The sequence below is a fragment of the Nelusetta ayraudi genome, unplaced genomic scaffold (genome assembly GCF_046127955.1).
Source record: "Nelusetta ayraudi isolate G7.1 ecotype Tasmania unplaced genomic scaffold, CSIRO-AGI_Nayr_v1 ptg000132l, whole genome shotgun sequence".
Taxonomy (NCBI): Eukaryota; Metazoa; Chordata; class Actinopteri; order Tetraodontiformes; family Monacanthidae; genus Nelusetta; species Nelusetta ayraudi.
Window position 1 is genome coordinate 1,561,453 of NW_027466182.1, and position 16,665 is coordinate 1,578,117.

The 16,665-nt window shown below is 49.7% G+C and overlaps 1 protein-coding gene across 6 annotated transcripts in view; it reads right to left on the reverse strand.

Moving 5' to 3' along the window:
* The window catches only part of sema5a (sema domain, seven thrombospondin repeats (type 1 and type 1-like), transmembrane domain (TM) and short cytoplasmic domain, (semaphorin) 5A), a 144,532-nt gene that overhangs the window by 47,859 nt on the left and 80,008 nt on the right, over positions 1 to 16,665 (reverse strand). For all 6 annotated transcript variants that reach the window (XR_012929459.1, XM_076051153.1, XM_076051151.1 and 3 more), the window contains 7 exons: positions 16,266 to 16,551; positions 14,327 to 14,462; positions 10,191 to 10,395; positions 7,443 to 7,650; positions 5,655 to 5,772; positions 3,294 to 3,487; positions 2,282 to 2,425 (listed from right to left, as the gene is read on the reverse strand). Coding sequence is in view for 5 of the 6 variants with exons in the window: in XM_076051153.1 (XP_075907268.1) it covers positions 2,282 to 2,425; positions 3,294 to 3,487; positions 5,655 to 5,772; positions 7,443 to 7,650; positions 10,191 to 10,395; positions 14,327 to 14,462; positions 16,266 to 16,551 (1,291 nt within the window). In the remaining variant the exon portion in view is untranslated. The remainder of the gene's footprint in view (positions 1 to 2,281; positions 2,426 to 3,293; positions 3,488 to 5,654; positions 5,773 to 7,442; positions 7,651 to 10,190; positions 10,396 to 14,326; positions 14,463 to 16,265; positions 16,552 to 16,665) is intronic.

Below are 16,665 nucleotides of genomic sequence, written 5' to 3' on the forward strand. Positions count from 1 at the left end.
CGAGCAACGCGAAGGTAAGGATGCAGGGAAGGAGGAAGAAGATAGGGGGAGCAATTTAGGCGTGAAGCCAACAATACCCGTTAGGTCACATCCTCACACGCGCTCTTATCTTTCAGACAGACTTTCTCATCTGCTATATTTTTTTTCTTTTATCCCCCTTTCACTGCCAGTAGCTGATTGGACTAAAATCCAGCTAATTACTCATCGCAGACTGATTCAGCGGCGCAGGCGGCGTCGACGCGCCGAGGGGAAACAACAACAGACGGTTCATAAATGCGGGTATTAACCAGTCCAGATTGAAGCCTGTGGTCACTTTAAATGTTGTTGTTTTTTTTTTGTTTTTTTTGTCACGGTTCGTTTTGTTTACTCACGCCATGTGAATAAATAAAGCCAGAGCTCCTCGCGCCATACGGACGCATGTTTGGACACAAATGGGCGGCGTCAACACGACGGGGGGAGAGAGAGACGAGGCGACGTGGGAGGAGCGGAAGCGAGTCTGGCGGACGCTCGACACCTCCGAGAGGAAAACAAAAGAGGGGGACTGGGGGCCGGGGCCGGGGGTGGGGGTAACGGCTGGGCGAGCAGAGATGCGATAAAGCCGCCTTTCACCCGCGGCTTCCACGTGGATTAAAGGCCGGCGCGGACGCTTTATTTCACACATGGGTGACAATAAACAGCGGGCGCGGTCAGTTTCGTCAGATCAGATTTAGAAAAAATAAAAATAAAGAGGCTTTACCGTGCAACCAGTTCTTTCTCATAATACATAATTCTCATGCGCTGTTGTTGCCGTTGCACACTATCTCTCAAGATCGTGCTGTCGTCATCGTTTCCCCTGAAAGACGCAACGGAGCTCAGCTCGACCACAGGTTGAAGGCTGCACGCTCGGTCAAGTCACAACGTTTATGCGCTCCATTTTTGTTTCACCGCCTCCTCTCCTTCCGCCACAACCAGCCGCCTGTTCCCTCAAAATGCAGAACGTGATCCATCTCGTCCGCCGCCCCCCCCGCCTTCGCTTCTCCCTCCCTCCCTCGCAGCTGGTCTCTAACCGGACCGTGGCGCTTTAAGCGCAGAACGCGGAGTAACAGCTGAGAGGAGGGAGGAGAAAGATGAAACAAAAGAGATTGAAAGTCCAGGAATAAAACAGAGGTGGGTGGAAAACCTATTTTCTCGGCCTCCCATTGTCTTGGGTATCAGCCAGTTGCTTATTTTTTTTTTTTTCTTTCTTTCTTTCTTTTTTTTTTTGAGGGTGGTTGGTGAGTAACTGGACGGTGGAGACACTTTATATTTTTCCCTCGCAGCCCCTGGAGGAGAAGTCCTTGAGAAAAGGCGCTCTTCCTCCCGGGCGTTGGCAGGGAAGAAAGACGGAAGGTGAGAGATTAGAGGAGAGGAGTGAGGAAATGGAAAAGTGCAAAAAGACGGGAGGGAGGTGGGAGGGAGGATATAATATGAGGTTCATCCACGAAGGCCACATCCAATTATTTGCCCATTGCAATGCTGTTTCTGTTGCCTTGGTAACCACTGGGAAGAATTGACTTCTCCCGTTTCATTCTCCCCGTCCACTCTCGCCTGTATTTATTTGCACTTTTCCCGCCTCAACCCCCAGTTAATGGTCGATGGCGGCTGAAAAGCCTCCGAATGGGCATCGCGCTGAGGTGACGCTCATGGAGAGAAAGGAGCGCAGTTAATTCAGAAAGCAATTTAAAAGAAAAAAAAAAAGGACGAGAGGCAAAAAAAAAAATGTTTTCATCTTCATTTCGTCTTGCAGATGTTTGAATTGGAAAACTGCAAATAAAAGCCAGCAAACGCTCGTCCGACTGCGCTTTAATAAGTTTGCGCTTTCTTCTTCTTTCTCTTTTTTTTTAAGATGTAAAATTTTTTTTTTTCCAGACCCTGGAGATTGCCTGCAAACCGCACAAACATCTTTACGGAGGCTATTATGCAACGTCAAAGCCACCGCAGCTTTAAAAAAAAAAAATGCAGGCTGTGTATGTGACAGCCGGATAATTATCACAGAACAGGTCCATTCCACTCCCACCCCATTCTCCCCCGTAATTGGCTTTCACGGAGACGGACGGACGTGAGGTGGGCAAAAAAAAAAGAAAAGAAAAAAAAAAAAAAGTTGCAGACAAACTCTTTAACTTTCAAAATTGGGAGTTGCAAATTCGTTGGTCGGCCGTTTTTCTTGCAAACACACAAAGAAGGCGTTTGCTCTAATCGCTTTACGTAAGCGAAGCCCTGCCGAGATTTATGCGTGCATGTGTGCTCTGTGTGTAAGGCGCACCTCTCCTCGCGGTTCTGGCCCACACACACTCGTCCTCCGTGGCGAGGCGTCGGGTTGCTGCAAGAGCGCTGGCGGACCTGGAAGCCGATGCCGCAGCTGGTGCTGCAGGGGGACCAGGAAGTCCAGGGGGTCCAGGCTCCGTTCCTGGGCGGAGGGAGAGACGAGATGCTGGAGAGTGCACGTGGAGGAACTAGAACTGGACCCTGTGGGGCCGGCGTCGTGTGACCGACGGGGCCACGCGCGACACCAGGAAGTCAAACGGGGCTTTGTCGCGAGAGTCGCCCCCAATTTACACCAGAAGAATAATAATAAACCAAACTGAACTGAACAGCGTTGAAGCCGATGTGTCACGTTGACATTTCACAGTAAAATGCAGCACAAAGAAAAACTTTGAACGCTCTGCAGAAGCTTCTGGTGTGAATTGTGGGGTTGGCCACGATTTTCACTTCATTTAATGTTTCCTCACTGCGGTAATAATGATATTGTTCAAACTTTAACGCAATAATTGCTTTTGAGAACAGTGAGTAGAATCACTAAACTGGCCAAGCCGCTCGCTTTTCTTTCCTGAACCGCAGTGACAAACTCGAGCGTTCGACGGTATTAGAAAAGGAGTCTGGCTCGTCGGAGGTGTTATTTTAACAAAGACGGCAAGAACAGGAACTAATTAACAAGAGACGGAACTAATCCTCAACGGGCTTCACGCTGCGCCCGCAATGAGGAGCGGCAGGTCACGTACCTCTGCTAAAATTCTGCAGGATGCTTTCCGTGCTTCAGCTGATTTAATAATAATATAAAGATAATAAATGAAAGAGAATAACAACCGTGCAATAAACACTTTGAGGCTTCAAATGAGCGACAGCTGACATGCAAAGAGGAAAGATTAGCACGGCGGGTCTCCGATAGCAAGGTGTGAAGAAGCGGGGGAATAAATAAATTCCATCCATCATCCACCTGCTATAACGTCCTCATTTGGAGACAGATGCGCCCATAATTGTGTTTTTGTTTTTTTCACCTGGAGCAGTTGGCCACCTCGACGCTGATGCCGTAGCAGTGCTGGCCTCCGCACTGGGGGGCGGGGTTATCGCAGGCGCGCGTCCGACACAGGCAGGATCCGCCGCCGGCGCCGCCACCGCCGCCGTCGCTGTGGGTGCACATGGACCAGCTGGACCAGGCTCTGAAGCCCCCGTCAACCGTCACGTTTCGGATCTGTGCGCGGCGGGGAAGAGGAAGGCACTTCAGGGTAATGGCCTTTCTCGGAAAAACCCCTGTCATTGCATTAGAGCGATGCGTTCAGGGAGGTGTTTTGCTCATGCATCCATCCGCTGCACCGCTGGATGGAAGCGGGAATCAATTTTCCTCAAATAGGTGCAAAAAAAACAACAGCAAAAAAAAAATAAAAAATGCTTAAAGTGTGTCATAAAAGCAAAAATGTGTGATGAGGTTTGGATTGCACCTTTTTTTTTTTTTTTTTTGAAATAAAAAAACAAAAAAAGAAGAAAGTCTCAGAGCCAAATCAAGACTGAATAGCAGCGTTGAAAGGATGGAAATGTGAGACGAAATAGACTACAAAGCCGCGGGTGGCAGATATCTGAGGCATCAGACAGGAAGGCGCTAGTGTTCCTGGAGCGGTGAAATATGGGCGATGTCCTGCAAGAGAAATAAAGACGCACCGCTGGTGCAACATTTGCAGCCGCAGATGTAAAGGGGTTAGGATGAACAAAAACGCAGAAGGAGAGGAGAGCAATTTTTGCACCGGCATGTGTGTGTGTGTGTGGGGGGGCAGAGAGCGAAGAGGGAAAATAAGCGAGCTGGTGAGTGAAGTCTTGAAGTGGGCACAGCCAATCCGAAGATACTGTGCGCACCCGCGCACTATGAACACCACTGTGGTTGTTTGAAACAGCGACAGCACACGTCGGTCGATATGTGAGACCACAGCCAGGTGGCTGATTTTTTTTTGGCCCCTTGGCAAGTTCACGTTAAACACTCACGAAGAAGAAAGAACTGCATGAAAAAGTTTCTCGTGTTCCTTGTTGAAGTTCTTAGCAATGCTAAGGGAACGCAATGACATTCCGGCGTTGGTTCTCAGTACCCTTGGACAAAATGTTCTTTAAATAAGAAGAAAAAAATCAGACCCTGAGCCGTGACTAAGATTTCAGCATAAAGTGCACCGAGGATCATTATTTGCTCATTTCATTACAAGTCTTAAGGACTTGGTTGCCAGATGGTCCGTCGAGAACAGGTTGGCAAAATGGATGGGCGGTTTGTTCCCACACAGAGCGAATCTGTGTGCAAAACCCCCTTGACAAGCTTCCAGCTTCACACATTCAGTGCCCTGGAAGCTGTTAATGGACTCGTGGGGAGTGAAACACTAACTGTGATAAAATACGACTTCTTCTTTTTCGTTCTCTCGCGTTTCTTTGGGGCCTCCGCCGCCGAAACCCCCAGCATACAAAGTAATTATTGCCAAAGTTAATTCACGCCTATTGTAAATGAACTGGACTGGGTGAGACCAAGGTTAAGTGAATAAATGCAGGGGCCGGCAGGAGGGCCGCATGTGGCCAAATGAAAATCCATCAAACGTAATTGACTTGTTGCTGGTAAACACAGGTATCATCGCCGCTCTGACGCCCGATTGAAAGCAGGAGCGGAGGCGAGTTGTGCATAGCAAACACCAGCAGGCGACGCACGTCCGCTCCCTTTGAAAAAAATGTAAATAAAAAAGATGTCCTTTTTTTGTCCGGACAAAGCAATCATTTTGCTGAACTGAATTCTTATTCATAAAATAAAGAACATTGGGTTGGAGAAATTAATTCCATTTTTTTTTGGTCTAAAACAATTTTGTTTCTTTTAGGGGAAACACATCATTCTTCATTATTTCTCTCACACGAGCGGCCGCTTGTGCTGATAGGACTGCTGCTATGACGGCATTCACCCTGAATGCTGATCCCAGAGCGCTTTCTGCTGTGCCTTCCTTAAAAAGTGGCAGGTTGGAAAAGCCGTGAGGAGGAGGTGAAATAAAAAAATGCAAATCTCAATGTGTGTCAAATTGGAGGAGCTGTTTGTGCCGATGAACAAGCAGCCAAAGGGGAACGACTGAGGCAGGGCTTCGCTCCCTTAAAGTCACCTCCCTCTGTCCCCGGATGCCCTTCCAGACTCTCTTCCCCCAGCCTCTCGCCGCCTTCCAAGTCATGCTGTGCACGCGGCAGCAGGCGCGTGGTGACTTATAGCTTTTCAGAGTGGGGGCGGGGGGGGGAGAGAAATGGCACGCTCGGAATACATTAAAAGCCGAGCGGAGCGCGGAGGTCGACTGAGAATTATTGTGTTTTTCATATGGGTGATAAAGCTCCAGGAACGCCTGGTTGTGACTACTCACGGGGCATTTAGTGATGCTCTGCTCCCATTGGCTCATCCTGACGCTCTCCTCCAGCGTGGTGCACTTCTTCAGCAGCAGGTCCCAGCCGCAGTACGGATCCCTGGCCCCGACGCAGGCTCTGCAGGGGGGGCGGAGGGAAAGTAAAGAGAACTTTTATTCTTCTTTCTCTTTTAATGGGGTTTCTATTAATCCGTCGCATTTCAGCGCCGACAGCCCTCCGCCGCGGCGACGCGACACAAAATCAAACGTCGGGTCGAGGCGGGGGTAGATTAAAACGAGCTCGGCGTTTGGGGTGGTGGCAGATAAGGCGGCGGGGGAAGTGATGGATGTAAAAATAGGAAAACAGGAGCGATAAGATTGGACGAGGAGGAGGAGGAGGTGGGAGGCACGAGAAGCAGGAGTTTCAGGGCCGCTGATGAGCAGAGGCAGGGGGGAGGAGACGGGGAAGTAAAAGGGGAATGAAAATGTTGGTTTTCTTTATTTATGAGTTCGCCGCGAATGCTCTGCGATGCTTCCAGCGCGTCAGCATCCCGCAATTACGCCTCGACACAATGCGCCGGCTGAATCCTCAGGTAATCTGCAGCCGGGGTTGCGCACAAACGCGCAAGCCCGTCCGCCTCGACGAGCTTATCAGCACCAGCGAGAGAGAAAAAAAAAAGAAATATTCACAACATGTTTTTTTCTTTTCTCTCTCTCTCTCTCTCCCCCCGCTGTAGCAGATAGGAGGGGAAGGGGGGGGGTGGGGGGGCAACAAAAAGCCTGACACCATGGAACAGAAGTCGCAATGGAGGACCTGAAATCTGAACCACCTTTGCCCGTGGAGACTCGCCGATGATCCCCCGGGGGGGCTGACGTAGTGTCTGTCTCGGCCTGATGACAAGAAGCGAGTCACAGATGCGGGGAGACGATACGAGCCGATACCTGCTCCTTCACCTCCGGGCCCCCGGGGGGGTGAAGCTTAATTAATCGCACGGTGCCGCCAAACCGCTGACCACAGTGGCGGCTTTCCGACACCACGAGGTTAAAAAAAAAAAAAAAAACCCCTCAGGGAAACGTCAGCAATGCACCCAGGGAGTGCAGCGGGTGCTTTGTACTGAATTTCGGCTGTCCAAAGAAAGACAGAAAGAAACAAAAAAGAATCACAAGCAGAGAAAGTGGCCCTAATAGTTGGAGACGTATGTCACGGGGTCGCAGCCGTAACGCGATGCCGCCGCCGTCATCGCGGCGGCCCGGGCGTGATAAAGGAATGCAGGTGCGACCGCATTCCTTTATCACCCCCATATACGATCCCATCCATCACCGGGCGCTGATGAATGGGATCCCGAAGGCACGGTGAGCCGTCACACGTCTGGCCTCCGTCTCTGGCGGGTTTTTTTTTTCTTTTCTCTTGGCGAATATTTACGCCTTGACGGAGCGTCTCCCGTCCTGACGGACGGAAACTCGATACAGCCTATCGCCATGTCACGCACGCACGCACGCACGCACATAAAGGCGCACAGAGGCTGAAAACAGGCGGTTCAAAGGCGACGGAGGGGCAGCTGCGGGCACCTCCGGCGGTTCAGCCCAAAGCTGATTTACGGGGATTTAAATCCCCCCCCCCCTCCACACACACACACACACAGATACACACACACACACAGAGCCTGGTCCCCGCCGATAAAAAAAAAGCATCTTATAAAAGAGACTTTTAAAACTTTGTGCGCGCGTTTGTGCTCCAGACGCTCCCTGCTGAGACTAATGCCGTTCGCTCCTTTTTTTTTCTTTTTTTTTTCCCCCCACCCCGCTCACTCTCGGCTCTTGTGGTAGCTGCATCTCTTGAGCGGGATCTTGATGACCTGGTCCCGCACGCCCACGTAGAGCTCGCTGCGGCTGTGCAGGATCAGCAGGCTGCGGATGGGCTGCCTCTTCCTGGGCGGGAAGAGCTCGATCTCCTCCAGCAGGCAGCTCCCCGTGGACAGGTTGAGGGGCGAGAGCACTTTCCGGATGGTGCCGTAATCTGCGGGAGGGGGGGGGGGAGAGAGAAAGATGGGGGAGAAAACGTTGAGGGATACGCATCCGGAGTGACAGAAAGTGCACGAGCCGTGCCGTGAACTCGGCGTGAACCGCGCAACAATGGCCCTCCCGCTGAAATAAGATTGTCAAAAAGAGCGGTGGCCGCCGGCCGCGGCAGGCACTCTTGCACCATCAACACGCGGCGCCGCAGGTGCGACCTGGGATCCGGTTTGGCATCTGGAGGCATGATTTCTGACCCACTTCTGCCTTGAAGCAACATTCAAGAAAAGGACTTTTGTAGTTCAGAGGAAGAAGAAAAAAACAAACATGTAATCCCCAATAACCCCCTGACCTTTATTTTCACATCGAAGGCCCGTTCCGGTTACAGAGTGGGGCAGGTTTTCGTTTAGTTTTGGATTTTTAGACATAGGAGGAACAAAACAAACACGGCTGTGTTGTACAAAAATAATGATGTGCACACGGCGACACCGAGGGAGCAAGGTTGAATTTCTAAAAGACGGCGTTTCTAAAAGCTAAGAAGGGATGTGAGGGAGAAACACTGCCCCAAGCAGTGCAGAGACATTTATTATTGTTTTGATTTATATATTTATATGTAGCGAGGAAGAGTAACGTGATCATTGTTTAAAGTAAGCGGCTGTGAATTCATGTTGCAACCGTGAGAACGGTTTCGTGTTTCGCATTCCGAGTGAGTTGAAAGTCTGAGAGAAGGAACTATTTGGTCAAACTGTGGATTTTATCTATCTATCTGTCTATCTATCTATCTATCTATTATTGCTTGGGTTGATTTTGGATGGCTATTAGAGCACTCTGTGGATTTTCAGGAAAACAGGAAGTTAGCCCTCTGTTTGCAGCCGCTGGAGGGCGGAGAGGTCCCAAGTGCTCCCTGTGACATCACAGAGGGCCAGTTGCAACAACCGTGCTTCCACTGCACACTTTCTTTGAAAAGCGGAGCCACCAGGGGAGGCAAACCATAAAGTTTTCTTAATTTCGAAAAAGTTACCTGAGGCACATTATTGCCTAACAACACTGATCAAGTCAGCTTTGCATAATGGCAGACCGTAATGCAAGGACACGTGTGAAGCGCCACTCTGGAGAGTTTCCCTCTCGGTACGGAGCTGAGCATTTTGCATAAGCAGCGCAATCAAAGCTTGTTTGCAGAGTCCACGCAGCGGTGGGGTGTGGACATATTACTGCATATAATGGGCAATGTGAAATCACCACCACCAACACCACCACCCACGGCTCCGCAGCTGGCTTGCAAAAAAAAATACTTTTTGTGAAATGTGATTTTCGTTTCAATTTGTTTTGTCTTTGGCCCGTATTTTATTCATCATAACCGCGGGGGAGGAAATTAGTGCCGCAGGACTAAAAAGCCAAAACTCACTGCTGGAGAGCTGATGAACCGCGGAGCTTAAGTCTGCAATTAGTCCCCCCCAAAAAAGAAAAACAACAACAACAACGAAAAATACAATGTAATCCAAAAATGCAACAACTTTGACATCTCTGTAACCCATTTGGAGAACTTTTTATTCCCCCCCCCCACTAAAAGAACCAATCAGCGGGAAGCATTTAGCCGTTCATAACAGCATGTGATTAGGTGCCTTGCACGGCCATGGCAGCACTTTGCGTGTTTTCATTGGCGTCTGGTTACTGTCTGGGAAAACGGGCAGTGTGGGCAGCTCTGTGCGGACAATGGCAGAGGTTTTTTTTTTTCTTTTTTCTTCACATTAGAGCAGGTTCATGCATGCGCGCTTTTGCGTTATGCCCTGAAATAACAACAACGAGGAAGATGGAGCTGATGTTTCCCAGCGGGGCCCCCTCCGGCGGCACATTAGCGCAACGGCTCGAAGCTCTACGCCGACCACTGGCTATCGATATTAAGCGTTACGCAACGGGCGCGCTCGATCGCGTTGTCGAAATGACGTCCATCCGACGACGCAACAGCAGAACCCACGTTGCAAAATAACCTCACCGGCTCGGATCAAGCTGCCGTGCTGACAAGCAGGCAGCGACAGGGTCGGAAACGTGGCGGGGTTAAACCAGAGCTGTGTGTGCCTGTGCGAGTGTTATTAATAACCGATCTGTCTTCTTATGACACACAGCTGTTGGCTCTTGCCAGCGCGCCTGGTGAAATCTCATGTGTCGCATGTGGACGACACATGGAGGTAAAGAGTGATCAGAACCGGAGTCAGAGGACTTCGCTTTGACGCCTCCTCTGAGCTCGAGGATCTGTCAGGTTCTTATGGGCCCTTTCTTCACGGATGACTTGTGCCGGGTGGGTTCCTGAAGACTGACGACTTGTTCGGGTATTTTACATAAGGAGCAAATGAGGAAATGCTTTAAAAAAAAAAAAAAAAAAAAAAAAAGAAACGGCGCAAAAACAGCAGTTGTCAAATGTCTGTTGTTGTGTCCTTGGGCAAGACACTTAACCCTAAGGCCATTGTAAAGTGCTTTGAGGTTCTGTAAAGCGTTACATGAGTGCAGTCCATTCACCATTTGCCATTTCATAAAAGAAACCCCTACCAGTGGCCAGGAAAATGATGTGGAACAGCCTGTCCTTCCCCTGCACCACGTCCACGGCCACGTGGGTGAAGCGCACGTTGTCCTCCATGAAGAAGGGGACGGGCACCACGGGCTGGACCACCTCGTGCATCAGCAGGAACTTCTGGGCGTCCTGCAGGTTCCGCTCGGTCAAGTTCACGTAGGAGCCGGAGTCGATGGTGCCGCACTGGGGAGAGACAGGCAGGACAGGACAGACAGAGGGGACACGTGGCGTTTAGTTGCGTGGCGTCGCTTGCGGGACGGCTCAACAAATCGAGAGAAAAAAAAAAAGCCACAGCGAAATTGTTTTTCATCATGAGGCGCAATTGTACAAGATCGGCAGGGGTTGTTTTTTGTTTTTTTTTCCCCAGAGAACCAGGAGGGCGGGAAAACCGCAGGGGCAAAACTGCTTCGAGCTGCCTCCTAAAAGCTGCGGAGGAAGACAAAGAAGATAAATAGGCAGCGGCTGAGGCATTAGCGAGGATGCTGCGGTGGCAGCTATTTATCAGGACGGGATGAGAGTGAACAAAGAGCAGTAATTTGGGGTTTTCTTGGCTGGCAACTTGCTTTCAGTCAGTCATCGGGACGACTCCCTTTAGGAACGCTCTCTACGGGCTGCTCTATTGGCCTCTTACAAACGTGGACATGTGGCCTAAACCCAAAGAACTCCGGAAATGTTCCACCCAGCGTGCCAGGTATGTGTGTGCTGTGCCTTAATCCCTTCTTAAATGCGTCAACCTTGGTATAAGTCTCGCTAAGGACGCTAAATTGGCAGGATTAGAAGAGCCAATCGTGCGTGTTTAACGCAATGGGCGCGGACGCTAAACCGCCTATGTTATTGCTGGAACTTTAGCTTAAATGTGACTCAGAGGCCCAGCGCTAAATCTGCACCGGGGTCAACCCGCAAGCGCGGCTGGACCTGAGGAAGAGATTCGTTCCCGCTGACTAGATACAGCAGCGGCGGCACCATGAACACTTCATTTAGATCAGTTCCCGGCCTTCCCGCTGCCAACGGACACGAGATGCTGAAGGCTACCTCGGGATGGGTGACGGATCATCGCCCCTCGCCACGTCAGGGAGTTGGCGGATCGGATCAGTGAAGGACGTAACAGCACGCGGAGCGTCCAATAACACTCGTCCTACCCGGGACTCCGTCCTTGCGCCGGATGCGCACGAATGGCAAATTTGTCTCGCACGATTGTTTATCCCGCCAGACGCGAGGCCAAAGGACGGCGCCGCCCGGCGAGGGCTTTCCGGCGGTGACACGGGCGGACGTTTACCGGAAGACGGATGCGGCGATTTCGCCCCGGCGCGCGCTCAAGGTGATCGACGGAAGCGTCATTTGGCAACGCTCGGCCGCCCCCACTCGTATCGTCGGCACGCCGAGTGAGAGACACGTCCGCAACGCTGCGTGCTTCGCCTCCTAATGGGGCTCCGCATGAAAAAAGGTGGCTCCGTTTCAATGGCCCATTCTGACCTCCGCCAGCGAGATTGGGCTAACGTTTAAAGATCCAGGATGTAAAATCTTTCAGGGATCCGAGTATTCAAGGAATAGTCAGAAAGAAATGGCGGCGCAAGATGGACGCTAACTAGGAGCTAGCCGCTTGCTTCTATGCATAGTTTTATATATACACAGAGCCATTGTAAATAATTTTATTAATGTATTTATGGGCAGTACATTAAGCTTTTAGCTTTCGCTCTCCATCCCTCTCCTGAGCTTGCCAGTGAACTACGGTGGCCTGTGCATGCAAACCTGGATACCTCGTCCGCCTTCTTCTTCGTTGGTTTATTTTATATTTTATAACGAAACGCTCTGTCAGACGGGATGGATTGTCCACACCAGGTTTCCTTAGAAATAAGGTGGCGCAAGATGGCAATAAACTGGGAGCAAGACGCTTGCTCTATGTGTATTTTTATATTTAAAAAAGAAAATCTAATTAGTTTAATTGTACTGCAAGTACACTTTTATAGATGTATTTAGGGGCAGTATGTTAAGCTTTTACCAATATAAAAACCATAAACCAAGCCAAATTTTAAGCTTTGCAAGATAACAAAACTTTCTGGAGGTATTTTCAGGGGGAAAAAAAGAAGAAAATGCAGAGGCGCCAGCCAAAATATTTCCCTTCACACGTGTGGCGCGGCGACGAATGGGTTTCACCAGCAAGCAATTACAGTGTGTGACACAAAACCCATACAACAGCGAGATGGTGTGAGCTCCCCAGCGCCCAGAGAACATTACTCAAAGCCTGAATAAACCCAGGAGGATCAATCCGTGTGGTTCGGAAAAATAAGGTGGGGGAGGACGGCGGAGGGAGGGAGGATAAAGCTCTCAATCAATGATCAGTGTGCCCGCCGCGTGATGAGCTCTCGACCGTAATCGTCGCCATTGGGAGCGATCGGCGACGGCCCGTGTTGGCGGCTCGTGGCTTTGGCTGTCGCAGCGGGCCTTTGTGTGCCTTCGCGTGAACAAGTGTGCGCGTGTGTGTGTGTGTGTGTGTTCGGCGAAAGGGGAAGCTAAATAAATAAATAAATAGAAGGCACGGGCTATAAATTCTGCGCTCGTAAATCTAATCCTGCAACATTGACAAATGCTTGATGAGGACGCCAGGGGAAGCTAGATAAAGTGCGGCGGCATTGTGTTTGCGCGGCTTCGCCGAGATATGAGAATGGCGGGGAGGCGGCGATCCCGCGTCGGCCTTGAGGGGCCGCGCGGCCTCACCGTTGCGTGCGGTCACCTCGTGACACATCTGTGGCGCACGCAGCTCGGGACACAGTGTCCATTCCAGGAGGAGAAAATTGATTTTCTTTTCAAATAAGATGATAGATTTGTCTATTTCCCTCGGCCATAAACCGACTCCTTTTTCAATTGCGCGTGCTAATGCGCGCGCGCGGCTACGGCTCGAGACATGATTGAAGGGAGCACGTGGAATTGTAGCGCGTGCCACTCCGCTGGGAGCGACATCCCCAGAGGGGAATTCAATCCCTCACAGCGGGGTGCGGGGGGGTCCGCGTGGATTAGCGCCCTTCGCTATCAGCTAAGCCTGCGACAACAGAGAGAGACACTCCCGCTAATAAAAATGTTCCCACTGTGTCATCAGCAACAAAGCGGAGTCTTAAAAAGGGGGATAAGGTGCCCCCATGCGCGGCTCTCTTTCCCTGATGCGTCAAGTGCCACTTGTGGAAAACAAGGGAGTTTATTGCTAAAGGGGCTGCGGTTTAGGGGAGGCGCGAAATATCGTAAAGGAACGACCGCGCCGCAGTAAAAAAAAAAAGGAAGAAAAAAAGTTGGTGGGTTTTAAATGGAGCGGTTGCGACGTGTCGCGGTCACAGAGAAGAAAGCGGTAGTTGAAGGAGGGAGGAAATTAGCAAGAGTGAGGCGCTGGCTGAGACTGACACATCATGGCAAACACACACACACACGCTCACAGAAGCAACAACATGAATGCATTTCTTTGGGGGCTCTCAGCAACACATATTGTCTGGCTGACTGAGCAGCGGCTTTGGGCCTGAATCACCTCGAGCGTGAACATGAGACGCGAGGGACTGACTTTTACTGACTTGGAACTTGTGCAGACTTTACAAATCGACCTGCAAATTCAGACTTGACGCTAACAGAGCTGAGGTGTTGGAAAGCCATTAAGAGAGACACAACAACTTGTAATAGTGCCACTACTACTACTGCTACTACTACTGCTACTAATGATGATAACAATTCTAAACCCAAGGGCACACATCACAAGAAAGACAAAACAATAGAAAACATATTTAATGTATTAAAATACTTGCACACTGGAGAGTTGGAGAGTACAAATTGCACTTAGTCTTACTTAATATACAAAAATTGGCCAATTATTTCAGCTTTTTTATGAGATCATAACCATAATTCTAGAGGGTGTTTAGTTTAATTTGGCACAAATAATCAACTAAGATGATAAGAACAGTAAACAGATACTCTGGTTTCAAATCGCACGCGTCGGCCAAAGCCCAAGTATTGCCGTCAACTCATTTTTCAAATGATCCTTTTTTTTTTTTTTTTTTTGCATCTGAAAACGATAAAAAAAAGAAGAAACAAACAAAGGCTCCAAAAAAATTGTGCATGATTACATTATTCCTTTTACCTGAAAGTCCGGGTTGGGGTTGGGGTAGGGCAGCCACGCTGAGCGCGAGTTCTCCTGGAACTTGAAGGGCCCTCTGAACACCTGCGCGACGGCGCTGAGGTTGAAGGCGCAGACGGCGGACGCAGCGATGCTGTTCCTGAGCGCGGACAAACAGAGTAAAGCATTAGGGAGAAAAAGCCATGCATTCCAAAGGGAAACAATGGCCCAACGCTAAAGACTCGGTTGGTATTTATAGGTTTACCGCTCGACGGCTGTATTGCTCTACTCAATCACTGGCGAGGCTGATCATTGGACAATAAATCCAACAACGGGACACCGTCTTCCAAAAGTTGTTTTTTTTCCCCGACTCGACTGATTAAGACGTCTCCTGCACTGAAACACGGCTGCGGCTTTCTTTTGTCTTTTTCTCCCCAAACTGCCGCTTTCAACAAGTGCCGCTCGTCTCCTCCAGCTGACGAGCGAGCGTAAGGAATGAGAGCATTAAGTCGCAGTCCAAGCCGTGCACGACCCCGGCCAATGAGAATTACAGTCCGACACTGCTGTTCATTAAACTGTGTGCCTGTGGGTGGGGGGGGGGGGAAACATTTCCAATACCCTTCAAAAGACTTCTCCTTTTCCGGAGCAGCGTGCAGGCACTGACCATATAAAATCTATTACTCAGCTGTTTTCTCTTTTTCTAAATGCTCTGTGTGTGTGTGTGTGTGTGTGTGTGTGTGTGTGTGTGTGTGTGTGTGTGTGCGAGTGCGAGAGCGATGAGTCTAAAAGAGAAAAAACAAAGGGAAGGCGCTATTTGGGAAAATAGAAAATACGTCTTCATCCATGGCTGCGCTCGTCTCTCCGCGCTTCTCCATTTGCATGAGAGACAGCGGGGCTATTATTTCACAGCGCGCTGTAATACATGACGATAAGCTCATTCTATTCAAACACGCGGGATGGGCACCGGCTGTAATCTAATTTAAAGGAAACGTTACGCTCGGCAGCTAGACATGCTAGTCGTCGTCGTCGTCGTCGTCATGTGTCGCTCGGCATAATGCACTCGGGGTGCAGGGGGAGGTCGCATGTCAAGTCCACGCAAACGCAGCTGAAGTGCATTTACAGAGGTGATGACGGGATGCCAGACCTGCTTTGAATTATATATGGTGGGCGCGTTTGTTTTTTTTTTGGTGGGGGGGCTTGATTTAGCTTTGGTTTAGCCTTGAAAACCATATTTAACATTCAACCAGTAGTTCTTTGTATGTACAGTATGTGAGTGGAGCACATGACAAGTCTTCAAATAAATAAAATTTCACTATGTGCTTGTTTTCAACACCCACCCAGTAAAAGTTAACCGCATACATTTTTTTTTAAGACTTTGTATTTGGAGCAAGACAAACATTGCGGTAGTTATTATTGGTTGTGGCTGGGAGACAAGATGAACGGTAATCACTTCATTAGAACACATTTTTGGAACGTTGATTAATTACAGTGGGAGTCCAATTAATTAATTACATCTAATTTGTAAAGAAGCGGAGGTATTAAATAAATTGCACTTCTCGCCACTGCGTTTTGAAGAACTACAGAAGGCTTCGTGAGCGCTTGTGTTTTTCCTTTAGTTGTTTTGTTTTTTTTGTGTATGTTTTACACCAGCCTCCGGCCCTTTTCCCAGTTTTACATATTTGTCATGAAAATCACACGGCCTCGGGACATCTGTGACTGCTGTTGTATGTATTGCTGTAACATTGTTTTTGCTGCCCCCTTGGCCAGGTTGCTCTTGATAAAGAGATTTTAGCCTCAATGAGTCTTTTTACCTGGTTAAAAAAAAGGATATTGGCTGATTGAACATAGATAAAATCCAAGCCACAACTATATAAAGCTGCATGCATGCACGTCCTTTGACAGCTATTGGGGGTTTTAAGCCTTGTTTGGCCTTCAATGGGATCGTTGAGGCGACGCCACTCACACGTTGGTGGTGAAAATGCCGTAGAGCAGCTCCAGCTCGGGCAGGTAGAAGGTGCCCTGCAGCTCGTTGTAGTTGAAGGGGATCTCGCCGGGCCGCGAGCAGTTGAGCCGCGCCTTCATGAACGTGGTCCACGTGTCCTCCAGCAGGAAGCGGCCGCCGATGTCGTTCTTGCACACGCGGCCGGCGCGCGAGAAGACGGTGCGGCCGCAGTCGTGCTCCACCGCGTTCTCCCGGAAGAAGAAGTAGGTGAAGTTGCCGATGTCGTAGGAGGAGACGAAGTTGGGCTCTGCGATGGGGGAGGGAAGGGCGAGAGCGAAGGAGGGAGGGAGAGAGAGAAAAAAAAAAAAAAAGGTGTGAGAAAAGCTCCAGAACATTACTTAAGGAGGGGGTGGGAGATGCG